The 21067-nt window shown below is 28.9% G+C and overlaps 1 protein-coding gene across 4 annotated transcripts in view; it reads right to left on the reverse strand.

Moving 5' to 3' along the window:
* The window catches only part of LOC123294772 (serine/threonine-protein kinase NLK), a 160659-nt gene extending 144312 nt beyond the window's left edge, over nt 1-16347 (reverse strand). For 2 of the 4 annotated variants that reach the window (XR_006535116.1, XR_006535115.1), the window contains exon 1: nt 15720-16345. Coding sequence is in view for 1 of the 4 variants with exons in the window: in XM_044875912.1 (XP_044731847.1) it covers nt 15720-16006 (287 nt within the window). In the remaining 3 variants the exon portion in view is untranslated. Of the gene's footprint in view, nt 1-15719 lie in introns of all 4 variants that reach the window. The other 2 variants (XM_044875912.1, XR_006535114.1) reach the window with 2 other exon arrangements.
* Between the last annotated feature and the right edge of the window lie 4720 nt (nt 16348-21067).

Here is a 21067-nt window from a genome sequence, read left to right on the forward strand (position 1 = left end):
TAATTCTAAATTTGATGATGGACACACAATACAACTTATCAAATTTATCGCATTTCATATCTGAGCTGAAAACCAAAGTGGAGTTACTACTATCCCAAATGTAGTGCTTAAAAGAAAGCTAGTGGTGGGTTGAGAACATTGCTCAAACAAACTCGGTATATATCGAGTAATTTTGACCTAAAAGATACAAATAACCGTTTCATTAAAAAATTTCGAAAATTTTTTTCGGTATTGTTTTTCGTTGACAATATGCGAGCAAGGCTATAGTCAAAACCCTGTGCAAGTGTGCAAGACAGAGATACATAATTAAGAAAGAGTCAAGACTAATGTATAAAAACAAGACCAAAATACAAATCTAAGTGTGTAATATTATCAAATTTCTGTTAATAATTATAATAAAGAACGATAAATCTCCGTTCAATATTCTAAACGTAAATTTATACTAGCTTTGACCAAACCTTTCTTATGACCAATATTTCGGACTTTGTCAGTAAAGATATGCATTTTGTATACCTGAACAATATCTTGTTGTTTTCGATTTAAAATCAAAAATTTAATTTGATTGAACGTCAAAAATTTATAATAATAATACTTTAATATGTAATAAAATCACCTAAGGTACTTTTTTGCTAAAATTATTATGAATATGTTTTTAATAACATTTAAACGCCCACTACATAAACTACTAACAACCACTATAAGGGAAAATCAATTTCGATCACAAATAATACTTAATTTGATGTATAAAGTCTATCATCGAATTTAACCCTCAATTTACATGTTTTTATAATATTTAATATATTTAAATATTCTAGATTATGAATACTAAAGGTTATATTATTATATTTGATAGGCATAAAGAAGATCTTTATATAAAATGGTTGTATATAATTTCCGCACTGAATGAGGAATACAAAAAAAGGTCAAAAGGATTTCAAAAATTTTAATGATATGTAATTACCGTACACGCAGACGTTATTTACCACAGAACAAGCTGCATACTTTCAGAAAGTTTCAATCGACTTTTGAATGGGATAAGATATATATATATATATTCTTGACAAAGCGATTTTAGCTGTGTGTCGATCGATAAAATCGCTGGGTCAAGAAATATAAAATTTTAAACAAACGTTCCTTAAATGACGGAAATATGCACTAAGAAGGGATTTTTGGAAATGCATCCCCTAAGCGATTAAACGTGTTTATACGAAACATTATCATTTTTAAAAACTCGTATGCATTTCAAGTTACCCAGCGAAGCGTGTGGGTAACTGTTAGTTACTTTAATAAATATTAAATTTTTTAATGAGAGCGGTATCTACATACCACCGATAAAACTTAAACAAAAAATAAAATCTGTTAAATACAATTTTCAGGTGTTTGTTGATATTTGAAAAATATAAATAATTTTAATTTGCTTATAAGAGAATAATATTTATGCATTTTTAAAGATTCCGTACCAAAAGTAACAATAATTATCGAGAAGAGAAATGAAGGAAACAAAAAATTTCCAATATCTCTTTCATTATTCCAATTTGAATTACAATAAAGAATATAATTTTTTCCCATACGTTACATCAACATGAAGGGGAGAAAATAGCTTAGCGTGATTAAATGTGACAGAGAGAGGGATGAGGAGAGGAGATTGAAGGAAACGTGGTGTTCACAGTTCATTACCAGTCAAAATTTTTCATTTTTAAGTTTAGGTTATTAAAGAGAGGGGTGTAGAATTTCTAGCGTTATATTTGTAAAAGACTTGCAAAAATGTAACGCAACGTGGCGAGCGGGATCTAAAAACTATGAAATCTTGTGAAACGAATGTAATGAATGATCCCTTCTTAGTTTATCCCAAAAAATATTTTTTATTGCCACAGAACCTTTCCCGTAAACATAATAATTTAATCACTTAACTAATTTTTCGCAAACTTTAATAAACAATAAATTAATTAAAATTAAAAATGATGAAATAAAATAATATTTATGCTATTAAAACATAATTAATACACAAAAATATTAAGAAATTTGTTTCAATTTTTGTAAATTTGCTGATTACAACAGTAAATTTTATACTTTTAATTTCAGGAAAATAATTTTTTTTGTTCTTCAAAATTTATTTTTATTACAAATGTGATGAGTTCTTGAAAGAAAAAACAATTTTTGATTTTAATTTTGTGACATATTTAATGAAATATTGACCCACTAAACAAAATGTGATATCAATAACAAGGACATTTGTTTGTATTATTTTTTTTCTTAATATAAACAATGACGTATAGACACGAGCCATGCTAGCGATTAGCGATGACCTTAACACGATTCAAATAAAAATTTGATTTTAAGTGTTTGAAATAAGTTTAAATTTAAATTCTAAATGAATTTAAGGTGATTTGCATATATTTGAAATTATAGTTCAATCATGGATGTACGAGCGCCAGGGTAATTGTGGATAAAAGGGTTAATTATACCCAGTATATATGAAATATATATCAAGGTATACTAAGTTTAGTCCCAAGTTTGTAACGCTTAAAAATAGTGACGCTAACAAAAAAAATTTGCTCTAGGTGTTTATAAAATCACCACCGATTTTCCGTCTGTCTGTCCATCTGTCATCACGATAGCTCAAAAACGAATAGAGATATCAAGCTGAAATGTTTATAACGTGCTTAGGAGTTAGGACGTTAAAAATATCGTGCCCAAAAGGCACCGCTTGACAACACTATACGTCGTTTGGTGTCAGAATTTGTTGAGCCCGGGACAGTAAAAGATCGTCAAACAACGTTCAACAATGACCAAGGCGTTCCAACGAACTGATTGAAGCGATCACAGAAATCGTTATCAAAAAAAGATTATCGTATCGTCACCAAACAGTTGCTGGAATGGTTGAAGCTGAACCTCATTTTTTAAGCAAATTTTGCTGACCATCGAGATCCATGAAACACCATTGCATGCCCAAAAAGTGACTGTTTAGGCCAAAACGCAGTAAAAATAGTACATGTTTTGGCTAATAGAGGCGCCCACTTGATTGTTGATCAAAAACTAGTTCAAATAAATTGCAAAGGACTTAATTGAGTATCCACCTCTACATTGTAGCTGAATAAATGACAGGAAAAATATGGTTGACGAAAGAAGGTAGGCAATATCTTTAAAAACACAAGTAATTTTCTTAAATTACATTTTATGTATTTTAAAGAGGTAAAAATAATTTTAAAAAATTGATGGAATTCCTTTTTAAACAAAATATTTTTATTCACAATCGATTTTCTTTTATTCCACATAAAAAGTGTGTTATTATATAGGCCACTTTAAAAAGTAAATGACCTGATTTAAAAAATAAAATTATATTATGATGCTAAACATAGTAATTTAGCGAGAGCTTTGCATACAACAGTGAAAGCTATAATAAGAGCTTTATAAGAGCATGTATAGTTATAACTGCGTATTATTGATAATAATTGAAGCTAATATTAAATAATCCAATATGTATCTAATTAGTAAAATGGCTGACTATATATATACATGGAACATATGGGTTGTTCTACACACTGAGGAATAAAATTGGCCTGATTTCGGACCGACATTTTTGGTAAATTCTAGTTGCGAAACTTAGTCTTTTTATTATAAGAACCTGTGTTAAGATGAACAATCAAAATAGTTTTAAGTTTTAGTCCAGAATTATTTGACAGAATAATTGAGTCCAGAATTATTATTATAAACTATATTTGTGCCAAATCTCATTACAATCAATCGAAGAAAACACAGATAAATAATATTTTTTAGTAAACTTCTCAAGATTCTGGATAGTACTTAGTATCATCATACATAATTTGACAGGATCAAGAAAATTTTTAAATAATATTAAAAGGAAACATCGATTTAGAACATTAGAACAACACAAATTAAGCAAAACTAAGCCCGCCCTCGTGTAATAAACAACTTACATTTCAAAACACTAAAATTACCTATACTAATATATTTCGGAAGTAATTATCATACCAGGATTCTGAGAACTTAACTGATTACAACGCGACTTCCTCCACTAACTGTGCCGACCTGACTAAATAACACGTTAAGGTACACGGTGAAGGTACGCCGAAAGTTCCCTGTTTTGTAGAACTACCCGTATAACATTGTCAGTTTCTCCTGTGATACAGTACTGGCTTATGTAATGTTGTCATCTCATCATTAGATTAAGTTTAGATTGAATGACACACAGACGGACAAGGGGTAAACATAAAATGTTACAGGAGAACAGTACAAACTACAACCGCGGGCAGAAATAAATATCCTTTAACTTTCTGATAGAATGATATTGTTTTCATCACGATAATCGAAATACAAATTTTATTTATATATTATGATGTCTACAATTTTCTACTATTATACAATTTTTTTATATTATAGTTTGTAAGTGGGGGGGGGGGGGGGAAGAAGTCAAATTAGAGAGCAAAAAAGTATTTTTCAAGAATGGTGAAGAATGCCGAAAAAAATATAAATGCATCCATTTTATCTATATTTTCAATAACCAAAAGTTGGACAGTATGTGGCTATGAAGGCAACCCAGCCAATATTAGATGGTTCCTAATTGTTTTTTTACATTTTTATTCCGATTATTTGAGCCTTATAATCTTTCGTCTAATCTTGCTCTCTCAGATATAATAAATTGTTAATTCTGGGCCCTGGGAAGAACCAAATTTAAAAATTTTTCAATCTATTTTTTTCCGTAAAATAAGAATTTGTTATAAAACTAGACATTTTCTACATACACCTAGTGTAATACACCGACACAAAAAGAACAAATTCGGCCACGTCACCATTCTTTACTGTATTATACTATTTCAATAATCAAATATTTTACCCTACTCTTGTATAGATTCATAGCCAGGTGGTGATTTCACTATCTATTGAACGGACCTCTAGTAGTGTGCACTCTTTTTGATAAATCAAGTTTTATGAGTAATATCATGACATACACAGTGATGAATACGTGACAGATAGCACAATATATTATGACTATGGCATGCTGGATTTTAGTCCAAGTCTTCGTGTTTTGAAAATTATTATTCTACTAACTTGCTACCCACCCGCTTCGCTGAGTTTAAAAGTAAAGACTACCGCGTTATAGTTTTCACTCCCACTTGCTATCACTTATACCCCTTCCATAACAGTCGAAATCATTTTTTAAAATGTAAAATAGTCAGAATTCATTGAGTATATTAGAACAGATGGCCATGAATTGTATTTTTAATCACTTTCACCATTTTAATAGAAATATTTAATTTATGGTTCAAAATGGTGATCATAGATGACGTTTTACTTTAATTTTTTTAACATATCTTTATACATTAAATAAAACTCATGTGTTACTCTGATGTATGATCTATATTATAGTATAGTTTCAATCAAATGCATTGAATAATTTTTGCGTGAAAGCGTCACAAAAAAAACAACCTTACTTTCACATTTAATATATATATATATATATATATATATATATATATATATATATATATATATATAGGGATAATATAAATTATAAAATATAGAATAGAAATATCTTTCGGCATAGTATGCAGCAATCATTTATAAAGAATTTTATCTATCTCTTTCTTGCAAAACAACCTTTGATACGTATTCTCTATGGCAGTCACAAGTATGACGTCATCACGTGGTATTTCCCTCTTTTCAATTTGTATATTTAAATCTTTCTTAAATTCGTAGTTTTGAATGTTATTTAAAAATTGATTTCACACGTTGTTTTGATACAATAACGAAAGTCAATTGAATCAATAAAATTTTGCCAACAGCCCTATTCTAAAAATAAATAACAAATTAAATTCGAGAGATAGACAAGAGATTAAATTCATCCAAGAACCTAAACTATCAAACTAGTTTTCATTCTAATAAAAATGGTATTCGACCAACAACTAAAGCTGAGTAGAGAAGATATACATACATATATGTATAAACAGTGGTAATATTTTTTGTACAAAATGAAATAATATGGTAAATGGTAATTTGACACGAAGGAAATCATAAAAATTACAAACAATAACATTGGAAATACTTGTGCAGGCAGCAACATTACCTAGGTACAAACATATGTATAGACAGACTACACTAAATACCGAGTGTATCACTGAAAAAGTTACCATTGTTCATTTAAAGCAGGCATGGCCAAGACCGCATTGATCATAGAGGAGGAAGCGAGACGGGTATACGACTCGACTACCTATAGTTTCTCTTATAGTAATGAGATAGGTAGAAAAAAAATGTTGTCTCTCTGTCTTAATCGTATTTTTGGTTATAACTGGTTAGGTTGCCACTGTTTTACTCGTATTTAAGATATAGAACTATGCGTGTCTTCTGTAAGCCACGTTTACTCATGCACGATTAAAAGAATTTTGAACACCTTTTTAAAGTTTTATCTTAACTATGACAAATTTCTTTCCCAAAAAAATATCTGACAATAAATGAACCTATTAAAATGAGTTGTTTTTCTTTGTAATGAGTCACTGATTAATTTGACTAACTTTATGAAAAACGGCCAGGTTCCAAGACGGATTCGTCAATCAAGCTAGTTAAAAGACTTTATTAGACAGTTCTTGCGTACTAGGAGCATCCACTAGCGTGTTATTTTATTTTTATTTATTACGGGACCGGGCAACAGTTAATTTCTGCATATAATTGGGCCTCTACTACCTAGATGAAGGTTTATTTGATACACCTTGTATAACTACAGCAATACCACTCATCCACCTTACAACACAAAACTACACCAAGCATCACGCTATATGCCTTGATGATAATAACTAATGCCTGTAGAGTACATATTAAATATATTATACCTAGAGCCTAGCTAGGCTTGCTAGAGTTTTTAGTGAGTAGCTCAACTCAACTCTATTATATTGGAGTAGAGTTGTTCGGTCCGTTGGTGGTTGTGCTTCAGCTTGCTGTAGTTGGTTCATTTACCTTCGTATATAGTTAGATTTGTTACCTATAAAAACATATCATGGTATAAACTACGTCATAGGACTTTGTTGGTCACTGAACTAAAAAAAAATAAGTTTTTTTTTTGGATGTGGTGTGTGTGATGTATTTTACTAGGTGATTATGACGATGATGATGGGGACAGTAGACGACAACTATGAGAAACTACGAGCTCAGCGCTGCAGCTATATCTACCTATTTTTTAGGTGTATTTATTTAAAACAAGTTGATGAATTTGTTTTATTTAAATGTAATTATTTCTAGTCTAATTAGTACACGTATGACAACTACAAATTATACGAATAAAATTTTATTATGTGTAACTAGTTTTTTTTTTTTAATACAGTCAAACCTCTTTAACGACTACTGTTTAATCTAATAATATGTATATCATGTCAGGGTTTGTCTCTACAAATTTTATGTTTGATTTAAGCTTTTGTAGCTTTTTTCTAAAACTTTTATCTTTTAAGCAGGTTTCTATTTCAGAATAATATACAGTCAAAATCGCTTATTTCGTCATTATGACCGATACTGGTTAAAAAGCGATATGTACTTTTTTATATCAAAGTTTAAGTATGTATTCGTGAATTCGTGATTACTGACTAATTCCAATAACGATTGGTCGCTGTAACCGATATATTAGTTAACATGGATCAAAATAAAGTTAATGCCAAAAATTTCTTTTTGTGCGTTTTTCTTTCTATTTGTGAAAAAAAGTAAGAGATTGAGAAAAACTCGGACGAAAATTGACGTGGAATGTTTATATTTGAATACATATTTAATATTTTCAAAATAAATTAAAAAAATTTTACCACATGACACAACGATGATAATTAATAAATAAACAATATCTTATCATTAAAATTGATAGCAAATAATTTTTGTATATAATAATCATTTGAATCTTTTTGTAAAACGTCATAGTTGTATGCGCATAGTAATAAATTATATATGTCTTAATAAAATTTTATTCGGTTCGTCCACAACAAATTAAACCTTCATGTAGCCCAAGTGAATTTACTTAAGGTAGTATGAGTAGTCAACAAACCACCCTTTTTTTCAAAATTTTAAATAGCGTACAAAATTTAATACACACATTGCCATAATTTATCATAATAATTAAATTGATTTTATAACAATTAATAATACATAAAATTATATTACAAAAAAAAAAATAATATTTTGACCATTCATTTGATTAGTTATTGTAGTTATAACTCCTATATTATCGACATTTTCCTATATTATACTCTAAAAATCTTCTGTATCATAATGAAAATAATAGATTTGGCAACGTTTCAGCGGTTTAAAGCGCCGAGTTATGGTTCTTTAAAATTTTCAGGATCTTTTTAAAATTACAACTTATTCAGTGTACATAGTGTACACACAAAGAAAATATGACCTTTAAAAAACTTTAAAAATAACAAGGTCATTCGTCATCATCACCAATGGCTCACTTTTCGTCAAAAAATCACATGTGATGCATGCATCAGACATTGTATGATGTGTGGCTAATAAAGATTTATCCACCTTCTACCTCTGTCTAGTGTCTACAAAACATGCCAACCTACTACCCAGCCAGTCTCACCACTAGAGCACCTCAAGTCAATTGCCTCAGTTATATTATAGAAAACATACGTGTTTAAACACAAAAATTTATAAAATTAGCATGTTTCATGGCCACAAAATACGAAAAAAAAAAATAATTTTTGGATGAAATGTGTGTGACCTTTTTTTATGAACATTTGTTATTATTGATTAGGTCTAATTATTAAAACGTTTTGCCATTGAATGCTTTTTTTGTCTCAGTTGTGTGATAATAATGTGACCTCAATATGTTTTAATAATTGATCAGAACAAAGGATAATGCAATATAGTCTAGCATGCATTGGCGAAAAACTTTCGTCGCTTTTTAGAGTAATTATACGCTATGTAAGTACCCGTTCGTATTTTTTCGTCAAAAAAACATGTGATTTTGACTCAAAAATATGCAAATCGGGTTAATTTGACGATTGGTCGAAAATTTCTCAAAATTGTGGATAAAATGTTCTTTGTTTTGGAAAGATTTTCAGCGGTGTCTGAAAGAATTATTTTTTTACTCATAAAATGAACTATGATTTTGGGGTCTTATATACCTTAACTATTCCAAAATTGTGTTTCTTGATACCTTTTTAAAAATCAGTCATCAGCAAAAACAGGTGTCTATGAAATCGAAATAATCAAGAACAGATGCTTCACATTTGGGAAAAATTAAATCTAAGGTAATTCAAATCAAAAAAACGCAGGAAAAATATATTTTATTTTTTTGATACTTTTTTAATTTCCCTGATTTCCATAATAATTCCCGTTCAATCATATTTCCTGATAATTCCCTGTTTGTTATTCAATTATTTCCAAGATATTATAATATAATTTATTGAGTTCTTATACAAACTTCTTTAAATATTATGCCCTAAAAATCAGCTTAATTGCTCGGTGGAAAGTGATTAAAAACGAACTGGTACGAATTTATTATTCATGGACAACAGGTGCAAATAAAAGGAACGCTTGTACAGAAAAATTCTTTTAAACAAGTAAATGCATTTTTGATTTGATAAAAACCTTATCTGAGTATTTAAAATAAAAAATTCCAAAATTAAATACCTAAAATGTGATAAAAATTATGCCTTACATGTCGATTACAATCACAACCGTCGAAATAAATTTACGTTATCTTAATTAAAAATAATAAACAAAACAACAAATTATTTTTAATGTGAGTTAATAAATATTTATTATTTATTAATGAGAAACAATTAAATTTTGTATTAAGATTTTATTTTAAATTTAGAGATTTGGAAAAGAATGCGAACGAAACGAATTTAACAAATTAATATTCGCTTCGTGCATGACTTTTATTTCAGGAAGTTACCATAGTAACGACAAGCTACTTTATTAATATAACTAGATTGATACCCCCCGCTTCACAGGGCTTAAAAGTAAAAACCATCGCTTTATAGCCTCCACCCTTTCTTGATTTACACGGTTTTCAGTTTTGTTAAATGTAAAATAATCATAATTCATTGAGTATATCAGAATAGTTGGTTCAAAATGATGATCACAGATGGAGCAGAATGATCCTCATTTTGAACCATAAATTAAAGATTTCTGTAAAAATTTAAAATAGTAAATGTCAAACAATTCAGAGCCACCTTTTCTAATATACTCAATGAATTATGACTATTTTACAATTAAAAAAATTGAATATGCATATCTTTTAGCTGTGTAAACAATCCCTTCAAGTGTTATGGAAGGGGGATAACTGAGATCAAGAGATGTGGAGGCTATAAAGCGATGGTTTTTACTTTTAAGCCCAGTGAAGTGGGCGGGTATCAAGCTAATCTCTATATATAGAGGTTTAATAAAAAAAAAAACTATATATATAAGTTTTATAATTTTTTGTATTTTTGTATAAAAATGGACAGCTGGCATCGTTTATTCGAACAGGTGGGAATTAAAGATGTATGTATATCGTATATTATACATGTACACATGTCTGCCTGTCTGACTGTCTCTGATCGTGATCGTAGTATCGTTGTGGTGGTGGTGTATTTTTTATCTTAAAATGTCCTTTTTCTTTGTATAATACTAAATACTTACATATATTATTATTATGAAACTTATTCTAAAAACTTTATGAAACAAATTTGTATAAATGAATTTTTGATGAATGTGTTAAAGCTTTAATATAAATGGACTATATTAAAATACTTATTTGACTAAAAAATAATCAGGTCTTTTTCTCTCTCCATTAAAAAAAAAAAAAGTTTTTAACAGAAAATTTTTTTGATCACTGTTAATATTAATAATCTTCTAATACGCCATATGATAGTACGGCACCTTCATCTTTCTCTTTTTTTTTGCAAGGTTAGTTTAGGTTATATTGGCTGTCCACGAAGGACATACTTAGGCTATAGAGCCAATTGTGATACCATATATGTGTTTTACCACTTTTCCGCTGATAATTTGATTTATCAGCACCTCAATTTCAGAGGCTGAGTGCACCTCCTTCATATATATACCATGCACTACACCAGCCCATCACAATTATTAACTAAATTAATTTTGTAGCGGCAGCGGGAATCGAACCCGCTACCCTAAGCAAACCGCGGACGGAATTGGTTACGCCTTAACAAACCTTTTTAGCAAACTTAAATAAAATTCAATATAACAAAATTCACATCTCTAGTGTAATCCAAACATGCAAATTTAGACGCTTTTCTGTCTGAAAAAATTTTGATTGCAAATATCTCTAAAGTATTTTTATGGCCGATTTAAAGAACGTGAAATTTTGTCTAAAAGTTCCTTATCAAAGTTTACGTATTTTTACAATACCCTAGGAAAACTCCATTGACGACTTGTATATGTTTATTAGTTATGATATTTTTCCACAAGCTTGTATACGATTTTAAACGTCCAAGCCTTCCGATTATATATCTTCATTAAAGAGAATTGAAAAAAATACTCTCGCACCAGGCATGATTTCTATAAGCCTGGGTTCGAGTCCTGATGCGCATGTATTTTTTTTTAATTCTCTTTAACTTGTTTATGTCTTAGTATGTTAAAAATGATTAGTTAACTTAGCGTTTTTAAAAATTCTGTGCGATCATCATTTACAAAAACTCTGATATCTTGAAAACGATAAATCGTATGGGAATAAATACAAATTCCAAGAAGAAAGACAAGGCTTTATAAATCTTGAGAGCCATATATATGTAAAAAATAGGAGGGAAATATTTACAGAAAGAATCAGAGAGAAGCGGAAAAGGGGGTGACCGAAAAATAAATGAATAGAGACCGCAATAGCTGATTTTTGAAAGATTGGAATTCAGATTTGGAAGAAGGTAGCAATAGACCATAAAATATGAAATAAATAACCAAAAATATAAAAGCCATGAGGCCCTTGAGGCTTGTAGTGTTATTTTATATATTATTAAAATTGAAATATTTGTTACAAGCGGAGTTTAATTAAATAAATTTTACTACAATTTGCCACCTAACCATCTTTACAGTATTGGCTTGTTTTTTTTTTGGTTTCTTCATTGCATGTAATAATAATTTGGAAAACCCAAAAACTCGGGTCTGATAATGTTATTCATAAATCGGTCTACTCTAAACAAAAATTTGACCCACAATACAAGGTCGATTGAACTTTAGACTAATCTTTATATTCAGGTATTTGAACATGAAGAATTTTGATGAGATCTTCCGGTATCATCAACATCACGATTTCATATTTAAGGTCTTTTAATTTCAACTAATAATACGCATCTTAAGGGGCAATAAATTTTTTTCAATACCAAATTCAGGTAAATAATTTTTATGACAATATCTTCAGATTACTTTGAAATCCATCATTTACAACAGAAATACTTCTAGAAATACACAATGTTATTAATAAGTAAAATGAGAAACTACGAATATTTAGAATGTGTTCGCTTTTAAAATGTTTAGACACACAAAAACTGAGTATTTTAAACTTAAGGTAGTATGGGTAAAATATAAAAATAAACTTAGAACAGTTAGCCTTTTATTATATTAAAGATAAGCATCTAAATGTTTTATTCAAGTTTGAGGGTGCCTTATCGACTTTTTTTAAGAAATTTTCAAAATTAAAAATCGTAGTTTTTTACATTGACTCAATGAGATCCCGTAAGTTATTCTTTATACAAGATCGAAATTCTCATATTTCCAAAAAAACTGTGTTCACATAATAATGCACCAAAAGCTTAAAGAATTTATATATATAAAAAAAATACATGTTATCGACCATTATCGAAAAATATTATCGATTAATCATAATTCACACTATAATTTCCGTATGTTTCATTATGAGTATGATAACTTTACAAATCATTAACAGATGTGGTTGACATCGGTTGACAAGTTTAATTAATATATCACAAAACATTATTTTTGCAAAATAGACAATCGATTCCGAAAATTTTAAAGAACCATAACTCGGCGCTTTAAACCGTTATAACGTTGCCAAATCTATAATTTTCATTATGATACATGAGATTTCTAGAGTATAATATCTCGATAATATAAGAATTATAACTGCAATAACTGATCAAATGAATGGTCAAAATACTATTTATTTTTTTGTAATAGAATTTTATGTATTATTAATTGTTATAAAATCAGTTTAATTATTATGATAAATTATGGTAATGTGTGTATTAAATTTTGTACGCTATTTAAAATTTTAAAAAAAAAAGATGGTTGAAGATCCATACTACCTTAATTTTTAAAAATCTTTTTATATGATTAGAAAAATATTACCTGCAAATTATATTGTATCTCAGAAAAAAAAATCTTACAGCTTACACACAAGGTCGTTCTTGAATGCTATTATTAAAAACTAAAAATACAGGCAAATACATTTTTTACCTGTTGTACGATGTACATATACATTCTTTTTTTTCTGTAGTGTTAGGAAGGTTTGTGTTACATTTTTTTTTTAAAGAAAATATTCGAAATTCTAATCATAAATACAAAAAAAATTATGTTCAATTCAAATTTAAACATGTTGAAACCAAAATGTTGAAATACTTAAGTTTTGGACGCAGTGCAAACATAAGTATGTATGCATACTGGGGGTTGCTTTTGACATGACATTTGAATAAATTCTCAATTAATTCGTGGTTAAATAAAAACACTTCGTCACATTCTATGAATTTTCTTGAAAAAAACAGTTTCGCATAAGAAATCAATAAAAATATTTGTTATTTTTTGTTTCCGCTTCCGCAAAAGAAAGATTGAGAACAATCAAAATATAGAGGAGAAAAAATATATCGGTAGGAAATTTTAGAATATAAAAAATAATTTCGTAGGTACCTCGAACAAAAAAAATTAAAATATAAATAAATTGTAATTCTTAACCACATTTTTTGTTTTATTTTTATTATTTATAATTATATTTGAAATGAAAAATTTTGTAATTATTAAGAATAACAATATTAAATTTAATGTCTTTTTTTAAAAAAAAAAGTTCCGAAAGCCGATGACGCGACCAAAACAACCAAAAAACAATCATACAAAATCCTTTAGGTTAAAAAAGTACAGCGTGATCTAGATATTTTATATTAAAAATGTATGGTTAATTATTCATCAACGTAAACAGATCACCATATACTACCAACCTCCGAAATAACCAATATAATCAAAAGAATCGTCAGTATTTCCGGTCGTCGAATTTTTAACAATACATTATAATTGTTTTATTTTTTTAAAACACAAAGAAGCATCAAATATTTTTTTAACTAACAATGTAGCCATGAATCAAGAATAGTACATCAAAGGTTTCGTAAATCAAAATTATCAAAACATTATTAACTGAACGGTGAATTATTCCATTGTTCATGTTCTAATATGAAATTATTGTGTTCAACCCGAAAAATGAAATTATGACTATCTGAAAAAATCATTTTATCGGTACTAGGTTTCAATTATTATAAATATTTTATTGGCAGATAATAAGTAAAGCCAGTATAAAATATCTTGAAAATCACCCCACGCTTTATAATATTATATATATAATATTTATATTGGTCTGGTTTCTAAGAATCATACCCACAACGAAATGTTGAATTTGCATTACAAGTTACTTTTGAAAAGAAGAAAAATTTTACTTGATCTTTCTGATCCTATATAAGTCTCTACACCCCTTCCTCCCCTGATCACTGTTAACCGACAGACAATTACCACAAAAACAAAATACTTCCGTTACACACATCCTTTACAAATTGAAATATATTTCACAAAACAAAGAAACTTAATTATAGAAATATTATGGTCAAAGTAAATGAATAAAAATTTATTTATTTTGGCTTGGAATATAAGAAGTTGGATTTGGAATTCAAAACTTATATCAAGGTTGAAAAATTCTAAAATACACCGACTTAAGACTGCATTACAAACTATTTTAAAATTCTTATAAAAGCTTTCAATATTTAAAAAAACAGTTAAATGACGTCAACTGAAACACGCCGTAGTTTATGTGAGCGGTTTACCTTTATATTTCGTTATCAAATTCCTAGTATTTTAAGCTTTTCAAAAAATGCATGCAATGCAAAAAACGTCAAAAGCTCTCAGGATACCACAGCTTTGTAAAATATACTTTTTCTTTTAATTGAAAATACAAAAGGTATCCAAATGCTTCTTCACTCGCTTAAGGATAAAAATAAAAATTCATTCTGAAATAGAATCGACAAATTAAACAAAAATTTTATCTTAATGGATTTTGCCCAAATGATTACAATTCTAGTTATCAAAAAAATGGTAAACCTAAAAAAAATGTGAATTTCTTATAAGATCAATTTACCTTGAAAACAAGTATGATAACAAAGGATTAATTTATTTTAGTTAAATAAAGCTTTTCTTTAATGCATTCAAATCAATATCAAGAAGGATTCCAATTTTAACTATTCGTTTAATTTTGAATATAATAGCTCGTCTATATTGACCGATGTGTATACATATTTACCTTTACATGAGTCACAAAAATAAATTAAAAAATTTCTTCATTTTATTTCAAATGGAATTAAAAATAAATTTACCCTCTTAAATAAAAACCATTATAGACCCACATAAAAGGATTCAAGTTTGAAAAATAGTAAACAAGAAATTCAAGAAATATATTTTTAAAATAAGACAATGTTTTTGTGTTGTAGGTATATATGGTGACTTACCAAACAACTCCAAAAGCACCATATCCAATGGGTCTATCTGGTTGAACTGGATCCGGTTGTGTATGTGCCTGTTGTGCTTGAGCCGGTGGAATAGCGGCAGTAGGGGCCCCATGTTGTGTAGTGGCACCCGTTGATGCTGTATGATGGTGATACGCGTAGGGTTGTTGAGATGCAAGAATTGCTTGTTGTGCTGTTGCACCACCATTACCGCCGGGCGCTGCCCCCGAACTCGACATTGAGACGGACATTGACACCCGTGAGTGCCTACTTGGGCCCACCACAGCCATGAACACACTTCGCCCCCTAAATGGACAATTAATTGGTCGCACAAATTTTTATTTGAAAAACAGATATCACTTCATTAACTTTTTTTTTTGAAACCGCAAAAGTTCAAAGGGAATATTTAAAAGCAGAACTAGTTTTTTTTAATTAAAATAACTGGTAATTATATTTAAATTAAATTGGAATGTTTACGATTACAAAACAACACAACTTTTTTTTTTTAAAACACCCAAATATTGTTAAGAAAGTAGCTCACACAAGTTTAAACTAATTCGGAATTTTATCTAATTAACGTGCTCTTGTTTGGCTTTTTGTTGTACACAAAACACTAAAATATCAGTCTATTTTATTATGTACAAAATGATAAAAAAAAAATTATAACTTTTTATCATGTATTTTTCCCAAAAATCGTCACATATTATTTTAAAATACAAAAAACACACCTTATATAATTTAAAATGTTTTAATTACAATCCACAATTAAATTCACTTTGAGAAAAATAAATAATATTTGTCTCTTTTTTTATTTTTTTTGGGAACAAGATGATAAAACAACAAATATATAGGATTGTCTTCCCGTCAATGTTCACAGACAAAGAACGTTCTCCGGGAGACGACCTCACAAGACTGGCAATGGTTAGTCAGCCAACCAAGGCTAGCACAACACAAGCTTATGATTTTCTAATATTACCAGTTTACCAGCTGTGTTATGTGCTGCGCTGTTGTTTTGTTTCTGTGTATAAAATCCGCATTATATACTCATATGCCATCTATAGGTATTTATTTTAAATATATATAATCTTTCAATTGTTTTGTTTCTCAGAATTATTTTTAACTGCCCAAATTGATGTTCTTTTGTTGTCTATTCTAAAAAAAATCTATAACTGAAAATTTTCTTTTATTTCGTCATCCAACCAGTCTTTTGTTAGTGGAAATTGCATTGACATTTCTAAGAAAATGTTGACTAAGAAATTTAAATTTGTTATTCGTCCTTTCTAATAATAATGATGATTAATCACTCGAGAAAAGATTCATATAAAAAATGACAATTCATTTTCATAAGGTTTTCGATAAAGGATTATAGGATAGTAAACGCACATCACATATTAAGAATAAGACTTTGTACCTACGTTTAATAAAAAATTCGATAATATGTATGGTTTCGTCCAGCCATTATGAACCATACTGATTGGAAAGGTAATACATTATACCGGCATAAAAACAAATACCATGTATTGTAAAAAAAATGTATTATCCTATATGGGGTGCCAGACGCCGGAACTAAGTCCTTTGTTAATGAGCGCTCAGTAGATTAACTGAGACAAAAAATGACTCCATAACAAAATGACTCCAGTCTGTATCACATACATAGATTCCGCACGATATTTACCATGAAAACGGATTTCGGTTAAAGTTTTTGAAATTGTAGATTCTTAGAAAGCGTATATGTGGCCGTGGCGTAGTATTCGCTTGGCAGACAAGCCATTGGCCTTCAGTCTATTTTCAAATTGTATTAAACGTATCCAGCAAGGCTTCATATTGCTAAAAATGTTTTAGATCCACGCTTGATTCAGTTAAATGTTCAAACATAGGAAATGGAAATTTTTTTCAAAACTCGAAATAATAAATAATATACTTTTTATTATATAATAATTCTTGGTCAAATATTACACAAAATAAAAAATAATCTTACATTAAGAAATATAGACACTCATTACTGTTTGTTTTTAATTTCTATACATATTATATAAATTTCAACTTGCTAAAAATAATAATAAACAAACAAATATGCCCATCTTCTAATATAAAAATCAAATATTTCTAATTTCACTGCACATAATTTGCAATTCAACTTACAACAAACAAATATAATATAACTTTGTACTCACTTATTAAAAAGTCGCCAAATTCACATACATATATCGAATTGACCGGATTCTGAAGGGAGTTGATTACGCAAAATATTAGTAACGAGATCAATTGACTGATTCGTATACTCTAAACCGTCAGGAAACAAAAAAAAAACCAACATTTCCAAATTGAAAATTGGCACATTTACTCGCAACACTTTTAAATAACTGGAACAACGAGATATTTCACTCCGAGGTTTGCCAGTAAAACTTTAAAATGGGATAAAACTGCTTAGTATTGTTAGGCAGATGCTGCTTAAGGATTTTCACTCCATTCCAAAGCTTGTAATGTATAGAATTATAAAAAAATTGTTTTTTTTTTTTTACAATATTTCAAAAACAACAAAATTTTTACAAAATCAATCTGGGAAGAAAGACAATAAACATTGTTACCACTTCAAAAGTGGTGGAGCAAAATAATAATTTTCACACTGACAGCATGGATTTTTCGATTCTTATACCACGAAACAGTTAACAGATTTTGTTCCTCAAATTTGAGTAACCAACTCTCTCAGAGTACCAAATGTACCTCTCTAGATACATTTAATCTAAATATTTATCGGCGAAAACATATTGGGCATTAATTTTTTGTGATATGATGATTGCCATGCACAATATTCTTTTTAAAATTTTTGCAGCATTTAAATATTGTCGTTCACAGTTCAAACTGATGTAAACGAGGCCATAATAAAAATTTCACAATTTTTTTTAAACTTACTCCTTAACAGTCTTATAAATTTTCTTATATTAAGCAGGACAATTTTTTATTTTTCAATCTATTTATAAATATACTAGTACCGGAGCTGTGCTATGAAGAATGGTCATGAATGTGTCACGATGGATTTTAGATATATACTAAAATATGCGTTGTCTAAAACTAATTTTATCAATTTTTGTTTGAAATACAAAGTGCTAAAATACCTTGCGAAGGTTAATACTTAGGAAAAAGCAAATTATCCGTAGACAAATGAAATTTAGAAAATTAAGAAAAAAAAATAATGACTACCGACAGAGTACCGATGAGTACCGACAAATGTTTGGGGTACGGAACTCTAAACCCATACTTGAAATATAGTTGAGAACACTCTTCATTAAATTACTTTTCTCCTTATATCCTTCTCCAAACTGAACCGATTTTGAAGACCATCGCCTCTTTTTTAGTCGTTTCGGGTACAAACAAAAAATCAAAATCAGTTCATCCGTTTAAGAGCTACGATGTCACAAACACACATAGCGATCAAACTTATAACACCCCTATTTTTTGTTCGGGGTTAAAAACCGTTAGTCTTATATCGCCTGCCGGAATATATAAGAGTCCGTACTCTGTATCTCTAATTCGTACTATCGAGTAATAATCGACAAACTTTTATATATTCGAATTACTTAACTTTGGAACAAAAGTCTGTGGAATGAATTGTACAAAGTGCATATTTTAGCGTAGATCTAAAGTTTGTCGAGAAACATTCTTGATCACTCCTCCTAATTCAGCTTCGGTACTGTACTGGATACATAATTTTTTGGTCTTATCTATAAATATAAATATTATTTTCTTATATTTTAATAAGTAGTTTACATTTAGACTTTATTGGCTTTACATATTTTATTTATTAGCACCAAAAGTAAACAGAATATGTTGATTTACATAAAATTTGATTGTGCCCTACTTTATAAATTATAATTTACGCGTAGACTATGTATTGTTTATAAATTCTGACTTCTCAAGTAGACAATATCAATGTCTACGAAATTCGAAAATTATGGTCTTTAGAACGTTGTGTCTATAAAAAATTCTTTTTAACTGTAACAAATCAAAGCTTCGGAAAATTATTAACCGATATCACTTTTCCATATGAAAAGGAAATTGCGTATCTCTGACAACTTTTGTTCGGTAGTTAAACTGTTAACACGTTAAATATCAGGAAAATTAAGTGTAGGGTCTGCTGCCGAATTAATTCACAGTTTTCCAAAACATGTTTGTTACAATATGTTTACATCTTGTTACATATTTTTTCGGTTAGAAAACGTATACTACGCATGTTATGCGATTCGAAGTGATAAACCAGTAGGAAAATCTCCTAGGCACTACAGTATTGTCTCCTAGACAAAGACTACGCCAATATTGTAATACAGTAGAACCTCGATAAGTTAAAGTCCAAGGGAAACACAAAATATTTTAAGTTATAGAGGTTTTAAGTTATCAAGGGTCTATGTTAGGTAAAGGTTAATATAGAGGTATGTACATCTTTCTATGTACCCTAGTTAATATAGAGGTATGTACATGTTTCTATGTAGTTACTGAGGGTCTATACAGAGATTATTTATTTAAGTTATAGAGGTTGCGTATTTTAAGTTATAGAGGTTTTGGGCTCTGATGGGAAGGGAACATAGTATTTTTTGAAGTAACAGAGGTTTTTATGTTACCGAGGTTTAAGTTATCGAGGTTCTACTGTATAATGATGAGGTCGACAGCTATGCAAGATTTTTGTACACACAAATTTGCCTTGGTTCATTTTTAATAAAATTAGCATATTGCTTAGATAGATGATATCGTTCAACGCTAAGCAGACAATCATAGATTACGCGTAAACGCACAAACATTCTTTAAAAAATTAAAAAAAAAAAAAAAGTTTAGCATAGGTACCCATACTTTTTTGATTCAAAAGTTTATATCTAGCGAATTTATTTGGTTAAAAATATGATATCAGATTTTAAAACAAATAGCCTTGATATAATATATTTCAAAATTCATTGAAATATAATTTTATTTTATAAATTCGACGTACTTAACTATCTTATGTCGAAATCTATGGTAAAAAATAGTTTCGGAATTTCTACTTGTAGTTACTAGACACAAAAGTGTTTTATTAGTTTTCTGATTTCGTTAAAGTTTCTAGTTTATTACCTTGATTCTTAATTAATCCTTAATTGATTTATTGAACTGTGCAAATTTCAACAAGTTGAATTCATCAACCTTTAACAAGTGAAAAATATATTGACGAATTTTTTTATTCTTATGCGTTATGGTACGCTAAATTTCTGCTAAACAACTTTACATGAAGAAAAAACCAATGTTTAGACCTCCAGTCCTTATAATAATTGAATTAAAATATGAAAATTAACGCAAAATCATTAAAAATGATTTATAATACCCAAAAT

The sequence above is a fragment of the Chrysoperla carnea genome, chromosome 3 (genome assembly GCF_905475395.1).
Source record: "Chrysoperla carnea chromosome 3, inChrCarn1.1, whole genome shotgun sequence".
NCBI classification, from domain to species: Eukaryota; Metazoa; Arthropoda; class Insecta; order Neuroptera; family Chrysopidae; genus Chrysoperla; species Chrysoperla carnea.